General features: G+C 48.8%; 2 protein-coding genes and 1 long non-coding RNA gene across 5 annotated transcripts in view; 2 read left to right on the plus strand and 1 right to left on the minus strand.

Annotated features, from left to right (window-relative positions):
- Positions 1-810: 810 nt before the first annotated feature.
- LOC118218769 (5'-nucleotidase domain-containing protein 3-like) lies at positions 811-12,633 on the plus strand. 2 transcript variants are annotated; one of them, XM_035401432.1, is made up of 14 exons: positions 811-1,246; positions 2,684-2,871; positions 3,569-3,643; positions 5,119-5,174; positions 6,083-6,173; positions 6,507-6,644; positions 7,798-7,858; positions 8,210-8,312; positions 8,777-8,878; positions 9,185-9,266; positions 9,373-9,459; positions 9,840-9,980; positions 10,400-10,464; positions 10,817-12,633. In XM_035401432.1, exons 1-14 carry the CDS (start codon positions 919-921, stop codon positions 11,082-11,084), a joined length of 1,785 nt encoding a protein of 594 aa, XP_035257323.1. In that variant the 5' UTR covers positions 811-918; the 3' UTR covers positions 11,085-12,633. The 2 variants fall into 2 exon arrangements, with proteins under 2 accessions (XP_035257323.1, XP_035257324.1); XM_035401433.1 differs by having other exon boundaries at positions 2,687-2,871.
- LOC118218780 lies at positions 3,650-4,672 on the plus strand. The gene is made up of 2 exons (XR_004763547.1): positions 3,650-3,872; positions 3,917-4,672. It is a non-coding gene; the product is annotated as an uncharacterized LOC118218780 (long non-coding RNA).
- Positions 12,634-13,182: 549 nt separating the features above from the next.
- stab2 (stabilin 2) overlaps positions 13,183-16,569 on the minus strand; it is a 35,505-nt gene continuing 32,118 nt past the window's right edge. The window contains exons 62-69 of one of the 2 annotated variants that reach the window (XM_035401421.1): positions 16,449-16,569; positions 16,104-16,210; positions 15,708-15,827; positions 15,287-15,436; positions 14,984-15,097; positions 14,488-14,619; positions 14,218-14,391; positions 13,183-13,697 (exon numbers count right to left, since the gene is read on the minus strand). The exon at positions 16,449-16,569 is cut by the window's right edge and continues 45 nt beyond it. In XM_035401421.1, coding sequence (XP_035257312.1) covers positions 13,647-13,697; positions 14,218-14,391; positions 14,488-14,619; positions 14,984-15,097; positions 15,287-15,436; positions 15,708-15,827; positions 16,104-16,210; positions 16,449-16,569 — 969 coding nt within the window. In that variant the 3' untranslated portion in view covers positions 13,183-13,646. Of the gene's footprint in view, positions 13,698-14,205; positions 14,392-14,487; positions 14,620-14,983; positions 15,098-15,286; positions 15,437-15,707; positions 15,828-16,103; positions 16,211-16,448 lie in introns of both variants that reach the window. The other variant, XM_035401420.1, reaches the window with a different exon arrangement.

Raw genomic sequence — 16,569 nt, forward strand, 5'->3', positions numbered from 1 at the left:
TTAGTATTATTTAGCCTATACTGTTTTAGGATAACAGTCTAGACAAAATTAATTTCCATAAATCATAAAACACAGTTTATGCAGCAAGACTGGGAGGAAATCAAGTGGACCTTGACATGGGGAAAGCCTGAGATGATAAAACCATTTACCGATAAGCCTGTGTGTCAGTTTACTCTTTCACCACAGCTCTGGGTCCTTAATAACTTTGAACTGATTCAATGAATCGTGCGATTAACATTGCGTCCTAATAAGGTCAGTGTAATGACTTCAAACACGTTGTGCAGGTTTTTACGTCACACTGCTGATGTCTGGCCAGTCTGTTTTACATCAGAATTATAACTAACATCTGGATGTTGATTTAAACAGAAATGTATCAAAACCCAAAAAAGTGGACATTTATTCCAAGAAGATTCAAAATAGTTTAATAGTTTAATACTGAAGTTTATCCAGAGTTAATAAAGATTGCAAAAAGAGTACCCCTGAGAACAGTAAAATATCAGCGTCACTGACTTTAATCAATTTCAAAAATATACAACGTATTTATATAAATAATAACGAGTTATTTTTATTTTCTAACTTGATTTTCTTACGTTCGGTTTGAGTTGGCTCTCGTCCGGTAGAAATTTAGTGCTTGTGACAGCGACTCAATGATGAGTGTTTTCCCTTCTACGATACTCGTTGTGGCCTCTCATTGGCTAGAAGATCTATGCCATGACTTTTAACGAATCAGAAGCGAGTGCACTTTGTCAGCGAAAAGAAAAGAAACTTGCATTGTGCCATATTTCTGAGGAAGTGACGTTTCGAGCGCTGAGCCAGTTAAATTCTATTTACAAGGAGGAGAAAGCATCGAGTTACATTACATGCTCTTTGCAAGGGGAAGAGACGAATGGGGTACACAGGACCCTGAACACGAGAATCATGTCGCCCTTGTCAATTTCTTTTCGGAGGCTGCTTAGAAACGCGGACAGTTTGCACAGACTGCCTGTGTCCTTAAACGCTTTGCACACGCAAGGCGGCGTAAGGAGTCGATGCGACAGACCTCTTCGGTCGTGGAGACCCCGATCTTGGCAGCACCGCTTCGGTGCGTTCGGAGCTTCAAGGAGAGCCGAGCCGGTCTTGGCTGCCTTGACACGGCGTTGCCGCCCCCAATTTACGACGGCAACACTGTGCACCTCTTCTGACAGCGGTCAAGACATGACCAACTGGCTGTGGTCCATTTACAACGAGACCAAAAAACAGACTGAAGGTACGGTGATCTTGACATCGTTAAATTTGTGGAATTGAAACAAAGTGTTAAACTGAATTGGGGTGCTTATCCGTCGAGTGACTTTTACAGAGTAACTTAGCTTTCGCTTGTGCGTATCGTTTATTTTCTTGTTGAACCCCAGCTGTCAAAAATCAGAATACGAGCCAACGCTTAATCGGCTTGCAGGCTGCTCCAATGTTTGTTCTGCAAACTGCGCTGTTGTCATTGTAAAAATGACTGACGCGACATGTTATTTTGATTGCATACTCACTTGCAGAAATGCAGCTAAAGAACTAGAACTAGACACTAATGTTAAGCGGCATTCCCCTAACATACAGCAAGTTACATTACATCGTGACGCTCCGTCTCAAAAATAGAAAAAGTCGATTGTCAAGGCTCGCCTGTTTACGTGCATATTACCAGTCACACGAAAGCCAGCCCATTCAAAAAAAGAAACCAGTCTTTGAAATGAAAGATTAGCATGTAATGGGTGTAACTATATGAGGTGCGTATGGGAACGGGTTAATTATGGCAGCATTCTTTACCTCCGGCGTTTGCACGTATGACTGGCATGTGTTCTTTTTTAAGGCCACTGAAGTGCGGTCGCTCACTATGGGAGTATCCGTTTTCAGTTAAAGACAGAATGTAAGAAGTAAACTGACAAGACTTGAAAGACTCTAAGATTCACGTGGTGACGAATAATCCGCGTTAAATGCTGGTAAATTGTAATTATGGGTTATTACCTACACTTTCCGCGCAGAGAGGCGGAAGGTCGGGGTGGTGCGCGTAGTTTACCTCACGCTGCCCAAATCTGACCCGGTTGCCTGTTCCTCTGCAGGGATTTTAGTAGCTGGCACGGGCTTCAATTTGTATGATGTAATTGGAGTGTCAGCTGATTATGATGCAATTGGGGGGGGGGGGGGGGGGTGTCAGCTGATCCCCGGAGAGCAGTAGTAACCCAGATCTTTTTCTGCAGCACCCTGAAATCACACAGACACCCTCAGAATCTCTCTCTACCGTCTACTCTCCCTCTCTCCGCACGCTCACTCACTCATACTCACAAGCACACGCTGTACCCACACGCTGTACCCACACGCTGGCGCACACACGCTGGCACCCACACGCTGGCACCCACACGCTGGTGCACACATGCTGGCACCCACACGCTGGCGCACACACACAACAGTTCAGGCAGCTGTATGACACCACCGTGTCAAAACAGTGCCACGTAGTCTGACCTCTGACCGAAATTATTATTCAGGATTACAGAAATAAATTTTCCATTCGCATCTTTAAATTATGAACATTTGTATTTCCAGTTAAAGAATGTCCCAAGGGCATTAGTGCATTCCTGCAAAGGAAAAGGTTCAGACAGATCCCATGTTTAGATTCTGGCAGCAGAATTAGTGATTGTCGCTGCATATTTGTTTCTTCCAGCAGATCTGATACCGATACTATCGAACAGCTTTGTGAATCCGGACACCATCTTCGCCAACAATGAGATGAGCCTCCAGGACACCGAGGTGTACGGCTTCGACTACGACTACACCCTGGCCTTCTACTCCAGCCACCTGCACACACAGATCTTCAGCGTCGCCCGCGACATCCTCATTCAGCAGCACAGGGTCAGGCTCCCGCCAACTCCCTCCCCACCACACAGAGAGTCCGCCAGTCTTTGTTTCTGCTGGGCTAATTAGCATATTTAGTTTCTGTGAGTGTATCACCTTTTCCACTGTCAAAGTGCCAAATGGCAAAGCCTTTTAGTACAGAGGCTTGAGCTGGCACAGGAAGTGGCGGTTCCCCAAAACAAATCTTAACTCCAGGCGTGGAGTGCCCAAAGTTTTGATCTGAATGAGCCGAACCAGAATCTCAGCAATTACCCACGGGCCAACATATCTAAATTAGCAGATGGAAATGTGAAAATTTTACTACAGTATGTTTCAGTGCTTAAGGTCTACCATCACACCTCTGCTTTGCATAACCAGTTATGTTGACAGACTACAGACACAGTTACCAGTGTATTAAGCTGGGGTTGACTTTGCATAGAATAATCAAACCACACAAATCGAATCTGGTCCTCGTATTCAACTCCTCAATCAAGAACAAGTGCCTAAGGAAGCTGGCCTTCCTAATGCTACGGATTGCATCAGCCAGTCCTACAGACAGCATTATGAAACTGAGCCCTTCTGGTCTGCCAGCTCTGTGACTGTGGCCTCGAGGACGTGCACACAGAGTGCTGTTCCTCACAGGCAGGCAGGCAGGCTGGTGCCTGTCCTGCGGCTAGAGCTCCTTCTCCAGCGCATGCTCTTCCTCTCCCTGCAGTACCCGGAGGGCCTGCGCGAGTACGACTACATTCCAGACTTCGCCATTAGAGGCCTGCACTACGACGTCCAGAAGGTGAGCGTGCACGCGGCTGCAGAGCGGGCCGCAGGGAGGCTGTGCGCTGCCCGTCAGGGCACGCAATAAACAGGCTTCGCAGGGACTTCCTTTATCTAAACTTTCATTTACTATTTTAATTAGCCACTGACAGACACACTGAATGAGCAAGCTCTGTCAAGGAAGTTCACGACGCAGATCGTACCTTTTGAGTTCTGTAGATTGAAGCCAGGTAGTGGGCCGGGTACAGGTGAGCAGGTGAGCAGGTGGATACAGGTGAGCAGGTGGGTACAGGTGAGCAGGTGAGCAGGTGGATAAAGGTGAGCAGGCGAGCAGGTGAGCAGGTGAGCAGGCAGGCAGCATCCAAGGCATTTAATCCGTGTAAATAATTCCATGCAAAGTATCAAATAAAATGTAGGTCCAAAAAGGCGTTCTGAAGGGTAAAAGTGAGCACGTAAGGCTTATGTGCAGCAGTCAAAGGCAAGGCTAAGCCATAAAGAACTGTAGGCTACCAGCATGTTCCAAACTTTTCTCTCTGGTCTGAGTGAGGTCAAATCTCAGGGGCCATCTTTAAAAGGTCAAATGCCAAACCAGCCATTTCAAAATAGAAGTCTTGAAACCAAATGAGGGTTTCTACAATACAGTCTTACAAAATGGTTTCCAAAATATCTAAAAGTAATAAATACTCATATATGGCTCCTACAAGGCTCTGTGGGATCTTAAATTGCGCACCAAATGAACTAACGTTACGTTTCAGTGATGACTGGTAATTACAGACCAGGCAGGCTTGGTGGAGGAGGACAGTAAATCGGCCGTTAAGCAGCAGGAGGGACCTCCATGTTAGTCCGCTACATCCTCTGGCCTGCTGGCTGTCCCATGAGCACCTCATACACCCAGCTCCTCTCTCCTGCCCCCCTGTGGTGGATCAGCCTTCTCCAATCAGTCAGAAATTCTCCAATCAGTCACGAACTGCTTTCCACTACTGCTAAAAACAAATCTTTTCAGACTACAAGAGAACAGGGAGATTTTGTAAAAAATAAATAAATAAATTTAAAAAAAACAAAAGCGCAAATGAATAATTGCCTCGGGCCACAGGAAGGATTACAATGACAGAATATTGGAGAATAGGAGAAGGATCAAGGTGACACTAAGAGCAGGGTTTTAATGTCACAGGTATGAACAGATCGACAGGCGCTGTGTCGCTGGCGGCATATGACCCTGTGATCCTGACTGTGTTGGAGATGCCAGTCCTGTCGCAGGGCGTAAATATCAAAGTGCCTCCAGTCTATAAATCATTGACACTTGTGAAGCGTTCGGAGAATAAACAGGCCAACGCCCCGGTGCATGGTCTGGCACACTAGGGATCGTCTGCATTTTAATGAGCCTAACAAACGTCTCATTCCCCGAATGGGCCACTCCCCAAATCCATTGTCACCAAAGGAATGTCATTTAAAGGTAATGGATTGTTCTCTTACGGATTGCATTCCTTGTCTCAGGCCTTGCTGATGAAGATCGATGCCTTTCACTACATTCAGTTAGGGACGGTGTACAGGTACGTACCTGAGAACGGTGTACAGGTATGTGGGGAACAGCCTGAGGAAGGCGTGTGAGTAAAATCTACATGTGCTTATGAGAGGTGTGCAGGTGTGTGAGTAAAATCTGTTTTCATTCTGAACACTGTGCAGGTATGCAGGTAATTTCTGTAGTGGCTTAGCAGAGGTGTACAGGTATGCAGGTGATCACTATCTGTACATCCAGAGAATGTTAAGGCTCCGTTAGGAGCAGCGCATTGACACGTGGAAGCAGGTGGGAGTTATTCTGAGTGTAGTATGTTGCCAGCTTAACACCACCGTGAGACAAAGCGAAAGTTTGACATGTCAATGCCTAGGCCTTGGACACACTAGTGTGGAATGCGGCGTGTGGTGTGTGTACGCACCAGGTGTAAATCAGCCCGGCACAGCTGCTGGTGTGGTCTCGGACACGGGCGTGCCAGCTGCTTTTAGACGCCAGCTGTTTTTGGAACGGGTGTAAAGAAAGCAAGTCTCAGCAAAGAGTCATTTATTCGACCTTGAAGCTCGTTTGCACGGCTAGAATCTGCCTGTGGTAGAGCCAGAGTAACCAGCTCAGGAAGGAAGGCTGCAGTTGGGAGGGTTTTTAGTGATGTAGTCCCACTCTAAAGAAAGGACTACACTTCCCACAGGCTCCTGATGGCCAGTCTGCCGTATCTCACAAGTTAGCAGTAAAATGCCAGTCTGTGAGGAGCCGACGTCTGTGTGTCCAGTATCACAGAGCACACCCACCTGTGCTAGTATAAAACTGGGTCTTCAAACAACTTTGACCTGCGTGTCACACTATAAAGCTGGTATAACTTAAACACCTTTTAGCTAATTTAAACACAGTCGTGTGTGTGTGTGTGTGTGTGTGTGTGTGTGTGTGCGTGTGTATATATGTCTGTCTCAGGGGTCTTCACCCAGTGCCAGATTCAGAGGTTATTGCCTTATATGAAGGGTGCCATGTGCCGCTGGAGAACATGAGCGACTTCTATGGCAAGGTAAATCTGTCTGTGACGACATCACTTCCCAGACAACAGCCCCCGCCCCCCCCCCAATTTGTGCCTGACACTCCCAGCTATGACCCAGTGAAATGCTCTTTTTCATCATTATGAATATTGTAACAATTCACCACAGGACATAGGGAGATACATGTAGCAGTCCAATTATCTCATCTCAAAACACAAGGGCACATTAAACTGTGAATTCATGCGGTTGTTGTTTGGCTTTTCCTGCAATACACATCTTAGTGCACTGATGCACCTCCACAGTAAATCCCTTCCTGATCATGTGACTGACCCCTGACCCCTGACCCCTGACCCCGTGTGTCGCAGAGCTCCCATGGCCACACCATGAAGCAGTTCATGGACATCTTCTCCTTGCCCGAGATGACCCTGCTCTGCTGCGTCAGCGACTACTTCATGAAGCACAACATCGACTACGAGCCCGTCCACCTCTACAAAGACGTCAAGGTGCGGTGTACTCGACTACAGTACGAAACTCTCACCTGTCCAGTCAGACATGTGACTACAGGTGTGGGAAGAGCATCTGTTCTACGTGCACTTCAGTGCCACGCCACTCCCTCCTGTGTGGCTCGAGCATCAGCGGTTCTTAATGCTCAGATTTTATTTCTTGTGTTTTTTAAGATTAGGATGATACCGTTTCATTTTTTCGTTGGAGCTGAACACTCCAGTCTAATTATAGAGCAGCAGTTTGGCTGTCAGATAGTGGTGATTGTCTCCTTTCAATTTGGCTGTAGTGGTTTTCCCTTTGGTTTTGTTTATTTGACAGTTTACCTTTCTGATCGATAGATGTCCCCATCCGGTTTTACTGAGTTTGCTAGCCAGAGTGAGCGGTGAATGTCTCTTTGGAGTTTCAGTGTCCAGAGGAGACTGAATCTGTGCTCAGTCTGATCAGCAGTCTGAACTGTGGCTGCCCGTGGCCTGCGTGAGGCCTGCTCTCCCTCATGCAGGAAATGTATCCAATTTCAGGAAGTCAGGAATGGAAACATTCCTCTCTCAGACCTCCAAGACCTCCTCCACCACCCCCCCCCCCCACACCCCCACACCCCCACACACACACAAACTTCTAAGACTGCCAGCATTTCTTTTTGTCCTGTTCCAAATTTTGCGGGAGGTTCTCTCCCCCCTCTGCTTTCTGTGAGTGACACTGTGGGGCCTTTCTAGCCTCAGTGTGTGTTCACCTCCCGCCAGACCAGCGGGTCCAGGCCTGCCCCCTCAATACAGGCACGTTACTCGATGACAAATGTGCAAGAGATGTAGTTTCCCTGCTAATTTATTATTTTTATATCACATTCAGCTGTTCCCAGCTCCCTAATAACCTTTTTCTATGTCTCAGAAAGCTCCCGGTCATAAAAATTAAAGTGTACATTTATTCACTCTTCAACAAGTTGAGAGCTTTTCTGATTAATCTTTGAACAGATTCAGTTCTGTTATTTAGTGGGGGGGGGGGGGGGTAACTGCAACGTTGGGTGCTGTTTAGATCTGAAACCCTAACATTCCCATGGAAGTTACTGCTCAGCTTTACCACATCAGAACCTTTTGTTATGAAAGTTATGCTGCTGTGTGTAAAAGCTTGACCTCTGGCGCCCTCTTGTGTTGGCAGGAGGCGATACGAGACGTCCATGTAAAAGGGTTCATGTACCGCGCTGTGGAGGCTGATATCGGTAATAACAGCTGCTCTCTGCCTGTGTGCTGCAGGGAAGAGTCTAGCTTTGCAGATATGCAATTATTTCATTATGTATTGTTTGGAATTGCATTGAGAAGTAACAGTGAAAATAAAACTGAAGATAAAGGTTTTTCCCCCACAGTCAGACATACTGTACGGTATGTTCTTGTTAGACTGCTTGTTTTCTACTTTGTCTACTACAAGTATCCATGAAGAAATAATCGGATCCTACTCTAAATACACAGCTTCCCCAGAATATTCCCACAGTGTAAATACTATTAAGAAAGTACTGTTCTGTGTGGGTCTCTCTACATACAGTACGTGTACATGTGTGTGTGTGTCTGTGCAGAGAAGTATATTTGCTACGCTGAACAGACCCACGCTGTGCTGAAGATGCTCGCAGAAAATGGGAAGAAGATGTTCCTGATCACCAACAGCCCCTTCGACTTTGTGTGAGTAACCGCTCTGTGTGTGTGTGTGTGTGCCCATGTGTCTCTTTCTCTAAGTATAACCATCATGCACCTCAACATGACAAACATACACTCACATTCAGACTCAGACACACACACACACACACACACACCCTTGCACAGGCCACTGATAGCGTCCAGCTGCCACACTGAATGACCCAGGCCACAGGACTCAGGCCACCCTGCACCATGTGCAGTTCCACTGCAGCATGTCACCGAATCTCTTCTGCAGAAGACCTCCAGCCAGCGGTAAGTACAGGATGTACTGAAGTCCTGGTGAGGGAGAGAAGTCTGCACGGAATACAGAAAGTATCGGAATGAACAAGGATCGGAATGAGGCAGCTGGTGTGGATATCCCCAACGGACGCATTGTTGCGGTCATAGAAACGGCATGTTGCCATGGCGCAGAATCTGTGTGCGATCTTGTTTACACTCCTCTCCCACAGGAACCGGGGGATGAACTACATCGTGGGGAAGGACTGGAGGGACTTGTTTGATGTGGTTATAGTCCAGGCCGACAAGCCCGGCTTCTTCAACGACAGGAGGAGGTGAGTGCAGGCCGTGACATCACTCATTTCAGAGTGCAGGCCGTGACATCACTCATTTCAGAGTGCAGGCCGTGACATCACTCATTTCAGAGTGCAGGCCGTGACATCACTCATTTCAGAGTGCAGGCCGTGACATCACTCATTTCAGAGTGCAGGCCGTGACATCACTCATTTCAGAGTGCAGGCCGTGACATCACTCATTAACATCTAATTTCAGAACAAGTTCTGCATGAAAGTGCATGAGAAAGTGCTGGCATCCTCAGATGTGTGATCTGTAAGTTAAACTGTGTGTTCATGGTGCTGCAGGCCATTCAGGAGGGTGACTGATAAAGGGGTTTTGCTGTGGGACAGGATACACTGCCTGGAGAAAGGGCAGATCTACAAGCAGGTAAAACACACACACACACACACACACACCGAGCACATGCGCGCACAAACACACACATACACATGCACAGACAGACACTTCTCTTGTCCCTTTGCTCCTGTTGCAGGGGAACCTGTATGAGTTTCTTCGTCTTACGGGCTGGAGTGGGTCCAAAGTGCTGTACTTTGGAGATCACATCTACAGCGACCTGGCAGTGAGTATGAGAGCGCTGACAGAAACACCGCTAACTCTACCACCACATCCTACAGTTAGAGAGCCCAGGAGTGGGAATAAAATAGGGAACAGTCCTCTTTAGCCGCCAAATATTTACAGCCTGTCTGTCTCCTGAGCTCTTTTCCGTTCCTGCCAGTATCAGAACTGTCGGCTAACTGATCTGTATAAGCATTCATGCAGTATTATCTTTTTAACTGACGCAGGGGAGGGATGTTCTAATTAGGCTCCGCAGTAACTGGTGATGGATGTGCCCTGTCATTTTGTGTTTAATAATCTGTTGTGAGCCAGTGCAGTCGCTTGGCACCCCAGTGGAGTGTAACTGAATGAAACTGGCCTCTGGGGGGCGCTGTGTGACCTCAGGACCTGACCCTGAAGCATGGCTGGCGGACGGGAGCCATCATCCCAGAGCTGAGGAAGGAGATCAAGATCATGAACACGGAGGAGTACGTCCACACCATGAACTGGCTACAGAGCCTGACCGGCCTGGTGGAGCACATGCAGGTCAGGCCACTGGGGGGCGCCGTGGGGTCTGGAGAAAGGGGCCTGAGGCTCAGGCCTCATTCCGATTGTTTATTTTATTGGTCTATAAGCTAAGGAGTGAGGAAAGGATGCGAGGAGGTAAAATAAGTGACTGGAATGACCCCTCAGTGTAGTGCTAGGCTATGTCCAAATCAGAGCACTTGCCTACTATTGAGTATACAAGATGTATATAACTTGTATGCAACCAGTATACTCAATAGTAGGCAAGTGTGCCGATTTGGACATGGTCCTGTTTAGCCACTGCCACAAATGTATGGGCTGGGCTGGTCTTAGCAGTGGGCTGGACACCAGTCCTCCCGGCCTGTAAGCCTGACAGAAAGCAGCTTGTGTGAGTGAGACGTATGGCTGAGAGTCTCTCTGACGGTCTCTCTCCTCTGCAGGTGCACAGAGATCCAGCCGCAGAAGCCGTAGTCCAGGAGTGGATAAAAGAGCGAGAGGACATCAGGTACAGCAGTGCATGCTGGGAGTGGGGGAAGCACTATAATTTAATTTAACGTTCAATAGTTTTCAGCAGTTTTGTGGGATTGTAAATACTTTTTATAATTATTTTACGCTATGACGGGCACTGTGAGTTTACAGCCATGGGGAGATGTTATGAATTTGCCCTGTTCGCATTTAAAAGCCATTTCAAATAGGTTAATAATATAATAATTGAAATATTGTACAAATAGTTATCTCGCCAAATGTGCAAACTACTGTTCTTCATATTAATTTGCTTGCTGACGGCCCAGCTGCTGTTGTACAGAATCTTTAAACGTTAGTATTATTATTAGTATAACTCTTCCCACGCCTAACAGGTCACGGACGAAGAACATCTTCAACGCGCAGTTCGGGAGCCTGTTCCGCACCTACCACAACCCCACCTACTTCTCCCGCCGGCTCTCGCGCTTCGCCGACATCTACATGGCGTCCCTGAGCTGCCTGCTGCGCTACGACCTGCGGCACACCTTCTTCCCCCGCCGCAACCCCCTGCAGCACGAGGCCCCCTCCTGGCCGGAGCAGGCCGGCGCAGGCGCCATCAAAACCCCCTTCCAGGCCCAGAGGGCGCAGGTCACGTCCGAGTAGCGCCCCCCTCCCCCCGGAGACGCCTCCGCTGGGCCTCGCAGCTGGAGCACCCTTAAAATGGCCGCCGTTGTTGTGTTGTAGGTTTAATACGCAGCTTAATAAGCCCCTCCCACCGGGACTGTGGTGGCCGCCCAATCAGAGACAGTCCTGGGGTTCCTCCAGCGCTTTTTGATGTTGCCTAGCAATCTCTGGGTGTTTTTTTAGATTTGCCTTTTGTGACGTTAAGCGTTGGTAGTTTTCAGCACTCTGCTGGAATTTGGAACACTTCACCTTTTATTTGAGCGTGGGTATGTTTTATGCACCTGAGAATTTGAGCACTGACGTGAGAATGACTGTTCATGTGTTACTGAAAGCTGAGCCGAGCGCTGCTTTGGTGGGGTGTGCCAAGGATGCAGGCTGCAGCCCCTCTGTACAAGACTGAATTCAGCATTCGGCTGAAACCAGGCACACACAGCACTGCACTCATTTTCCACAAAACACTATTTAGGCCTCGTCCCAGAAGGCAAGCGATGATAATACAGAAAGCAATAATGTGTTATGAATCAAGACGGACCAGATGGACAAATGATTCAGGAGAGGGGTGCCCAGCCCAAAAGAGAGAGCCGTGTGTTATTAGAGTTCTGCTGCTACGTGGAAGAGGGAGAACAGAAGAAGAGCAGAAGACAGTAAAACACAGTTCTACTTTCCCAGCTCAGGGAACTGTGACGTTAACCCTCTGAAGAGCAGGCTTTTTGGTGTAGTTTAAAAAACAAATGTTCTAGAGGCCTCTAGAGGGCGCTGCAGACACACACAGGGGATCAGGGGCTGCACACGTTCCCTCAACTTTAATACTTATTTGAGCTGAAGGTTTAACTACGGTGTACCCCTCGTTAGTGCTCCCTCGTTAGTGCTTCCTCGTTAGAATGCAGCCAGCTGACATTCTTTTTCTCACCACGACTGTAAACACGTATAAAAACTGTTAAATCTCCACACGCTTGGAAGCCAGTTATTTATTCCAGCAGCAATGTATGACAATCTGACTACATACGCGCTCTACGCACACCAAGATCAAACCACATGAGATTCAAAGTCTCTTTTTCTATAATGAACTACACTCATTTATTAATTTGTCTTATTACTTTTATGGTCTGTGTGGAGTTTTCGGATTCAGAATTACAGTTTGGAGTTGTGTAACCGAGTATTTTAATTAGCTGTTACTTTTTAATGTGGTCCTGCTTCTTATACATGGGAACAGAAGTACCAAAAAATTAGCACATATTATTCCCTGAAATATATCGCACCTACTGTAAAATACAGCACCTTAGTCAACTTTTAAACCTGTTTATATGCTGTTTTTTATTTTTAAATCTTAAAAGGGAAATGCTGACTCATTGTACTACATTTCACACAAGACCCTGGGGCTGGGATGAGTAGTTTCCCAGGGGGGATGACATCACGGGGAACCATGGTTACAGAGTTGCGTTTACAGTTCTCTGGATCCACCTGTGCTCTGTTGTACTGTTTGAATGTGTTCTGTAATTATTTATTAAAAATGCCTGACTCCTGGTGGTCCAGTGGACTCTTTCCTTATTTAATACATTTTACAGTCTGGCTGAACTCCCGCAGCATCCCAGAGTAGGGCCGGGTGCTATCCATGCAGGTTAAAGAGCAACGTGCGAAGCGTTTATCATCTTGGAGCACAGATGGTAAGTCGTGGTGTCCTCAGTAATGAAATCTCCCCACTGAGTGAAGGTGGTGTGTGTGTGCTGTTCACGTGTGACTGAGCCGCAGTGTACAGGCCTAAGTTTAGTGTGTTTTTAGTGTTTTCCCCACCGTTGTGCTTCTGGCTCTCGGGTGTGCTGGGTTCGGAGATGCCCGTCATTGGCTCTGAGGCCCTGGTTAAGGTCACATGACACCAGCCCATTTGAGTAACCCACCATCCCCATTAGACACTGAAACTGGCCGATTTCTGGCACAAGGAACATAAAAAGCTTTTTAAATCTGTTTGGTCGTGTTTTTATCCCCCTGATTTGAAATGCTGCTTTCAGGTTTCATGGTTTTGTGAATATTGGGATGGTCGTGATGCAGTCTTAATGAAAATAAAATGATAAAACATTAATGGTGGACGCTTATTACTTTTAGTTTTGTTCAAACGTACTTTTGTCACATTTAATGGGAATGCAGTATATAACTGTCAAATCATAATGGACATGGACTGCCCTCTTTCACATTTACAGCTAATCATAATTCAGCTAAAATGAAAACTCCCCATTTCTCACCATACTGACAGCAACACAGTTATGAGGACACAAATACAAGTGGCATAACAGCAGAGGTAAAAGTTGTTTGTGTCTTCTTTCAACCGATTTTCCTTCAACTGTTTTAAATCGTTTGTTTAATGAAACAAAAAAAACAAGAAAGAAAAAAAACTGGTTCCTTCAGTTAGCAGGTGGACTACAGTACAGTGTGGCAGTGGTGCCCTCCGGTGGCTGCTGTGGGTGTAACAGGTAGCTCACGTTTCTCCACATTGTCCGTGCGACGAGGCCGTTGTTTGGGGACGTGTGTGTGAGACAGAACCCCCTCTCAGCTGTCCTGGAGCAGGTCGTTTTCCACAAGACCTTGTGTGTCTCCGTCCTGCAAAGACAGAGAGGTCACGTCAAGCCAAGCCATTGGTCCTGGAAGGTGTCAATCATCTTGCTGGTCCGGGTTCAGTGAAACAAGATGTAGGAATGGCACAAACAGTTTGAACCTTTCTGTCTGGCCATCTGGTTACTCTAGAGTATCGGTTATATGGAGCTGGGCCTGGGGCAAACTGAAGAACAGAGGGACTTGGCCATCTGGTTACTCTAGAGTATCTGTTATATGGAGCTGGGCCTGAGGCAAGCTGAAGAACAGAGGGACTGGCCATCTGGTTACTGTAGAGTATCTGTTATATGGAGCTGGGCCTGGGGCAAACTGAAGAACAGAGGGACTTGGCCATCTGGTTACTGTAGAGTATCTGTTATATGGAGCTGGGCCTGAGGCAAGCTGAAGAACAGAGGGACTTGGCCATCTGGTTACTGTAGAGTATCTGTTATATGGAGCTGGGCCTGGGGCAAGCTGAAGAACAGAGGGACTGGCCATCTGGTTACTCTACACTTACAATATCACTCACAGAGAAGCCCAGGTAGGAGGGGTAGGCAGGAGTGGCGGAGTACGCGGGGGAGGCGGGGACAGCGGGAGGGTCGGGGCTGGCGGGGGCGGAGACTGATGAGTCATAGACGGGATTGCAGATGCTGGGCTTCAGATCCTCAGGCTGTGGGGCTTCGGCTGGGTCTCCGTCCTCATCCTGCGGGGCAGGGGGGGGTAGCGTTACAAAGTCCCGTAACCCACGGCAATAACCTGCGCACAGTCTGACAGTGTCGCAGACAGGGGGCGCTCTCACCTTGAAGTAGTGGAACTGGAAGGGCTTGGCGCGCTGGCCGTGGAAACGGTACAGCCCAAACGCGGCCACGCCCAGCAGCGCGACCACCAGCAGCAGCCCCATGCCCAGCCCGGCCTTGTGCCCCGCGTGGAACTGTGGGATAGCGCAGGGGAGGGATGGGAGGTCAGGGGCGGGATGACAGCTGGACTCAGTGGGGAGCACTGGACATTGCTAAAGACTGTTAAAGAGCTGAGCTCCTGACTCATCATGGATGCGGGTTCAAATCCCTGTTGGGCACTGCCATTATTTTCCTGAGAAAGGAAAATACAGTGCTGTAGCTGTATGTATACAACTATAATAAATGAGGGTCGTAAGTATTCAGAAAAATCAGGCTTCTGCCAAACTGTCAAAAACCTAGCCTGAACATTTCAGCTCTACTGGCCAGAGTACTACTGCTGACCTGAGGAGAGAATGAAAGCCATTTTACAGGAGAGACAGGAAGTGAGGTCACACTCACCTCCGGCTCTTTGGGTGGGGCTAGCAGGGGTCCCTGGAGGACGTGGATGATCCCATTGGACGTCAGGATGTCCCAGTCAATGAGGAACTGGTCATTGATGTACCGGGAGGCAGTCTAGGGTGAAGAGGAGGAGGAGGGTTAGGGTTAGGGTTAGCCAGCGTCTCAGTTCTGCTCAGCTCACTAAGAGCTCGCCCTGTTGCATCTGACTCGTCATGCCTCATAACAGGGCTGACCAATCGCGCGTTTCACCCGGTCACATGACCCCTGATCCAGGTGTGAGGTGAGGTGCGGCGCTCCTCTCACCAGCACGCTGGCGTTGCGGAAGTCGGAGATGCCCAGCACACGCAGGCAGTGTCCCAGACGGGTTCTGATCCGCGTCCCGTTGGTCAGGTCCTGGAAGTACAGCACTCCGCTCTCCGAGAGGTGGTACTCGATGTCCCGCTCCGACAGGGTCTGCCCCGCCCCCAGAACAACACAAGGGCCAATCAGGATACTGCGTGAGTGCAGGCGTATTCCGTTGCCTAGGCCTGGCTCTGTTGCCCAGGTGACTGAGCAGCTGTTCTCATACAGTGTAATAAGTGCCTGGGCTGGTCTGGGAATCCTGTGTGTTTTTAAAGGTATGCTCATTTATGTTCGGACTTCCTCGTTCCCCTTGGTCAGTCCTGCTTTATCACACAGCTCCCCTGACCCCCGCGTGACCCCTGACCCCCGCGTGACCCCTGACCTTGTTCTCGTCCAGGCCGCTGTTGTCGGGCACAAACAGGGTGGACTGCAGGGTGATGTTACTGAGGCGGCTCAGAAACTCCCGGCCGGGCCCAGAGCTGCGGGAGTAATTCAGGATTTGCTGTAGAGAGAGAGAGACAGAGAGACAGACAGAGAGAGAGAGAGAAGGAGGGAGGGAGGGAGGAGTGAGAGAGAGAGAGAGAGAGAGGGAGAGGGAGAGAGGGGGGAGAGAGAGAGAGAGGGAGAGGGAGAGAGGGGGGAGAGAGAGAGAGAGGGAGAGGGAGAAAAAATTGTAAAAAAAAAAAAAGTAAAGATAGTAGGAGTCCCGAAACACCTTTAATAGTGACGTAAAAAAAAGGGAATTGGGAAAGGGAAAACCTCGGAGGGAAACACTCACGGACAGGAAGTTGGAGAAGCCGGGCGTGGCGGTGAGGACCTGCAGCAGGTTGCCGGTGCAATCGTACCCGTCGCCGATGTAGCCGAGCTTACAGGTGCACTGCACGTCTAGAGCGGAGACACAGAGACTGCGTTTACTACCGCCGAGACTGCGCTCACCCTGCTAGCCTACCGCCAGGTTAGCCCCCCCTCCCCCGCTCACCCTGCTAGCCTACCGCCAGGTTAGCCCCCCCTCCCCTGCTCACCCTGCTAGCTTACCGCCAGGTTAGCCCCCCCTCCCCCGCTCACCCTGCTAGCCTACCGCCACGTTAGCCCCCCCTCCCTCCCTCTCCCCCCCCCCGCTCACCCTGCATGCGGTAGCAGAAGGTGTCCCAAGTCTCGCTCAGGTTGACCCGGGGGCCGTAGTCCACGATGCCCACGTGGCCAAAGCCGCACTTGGGGCTGGAGAAGGTGGTGGGGTAGGCCAC

Source organism: Anguilla anguilla, chromosome 19 (assembly GCF_013347855.1).
Source record: "Anguilla anguilla isolate fAngAng1 chromosome 19, fAngAng1.pri, whole genome shotgun sequence".
Taxonomy (NCBI): Eukaryota; Metazoa; Chordata; class Actinopteri; order Anguilliformes; family Anguillidae; genus Anguilla; species Anguilla anguilla.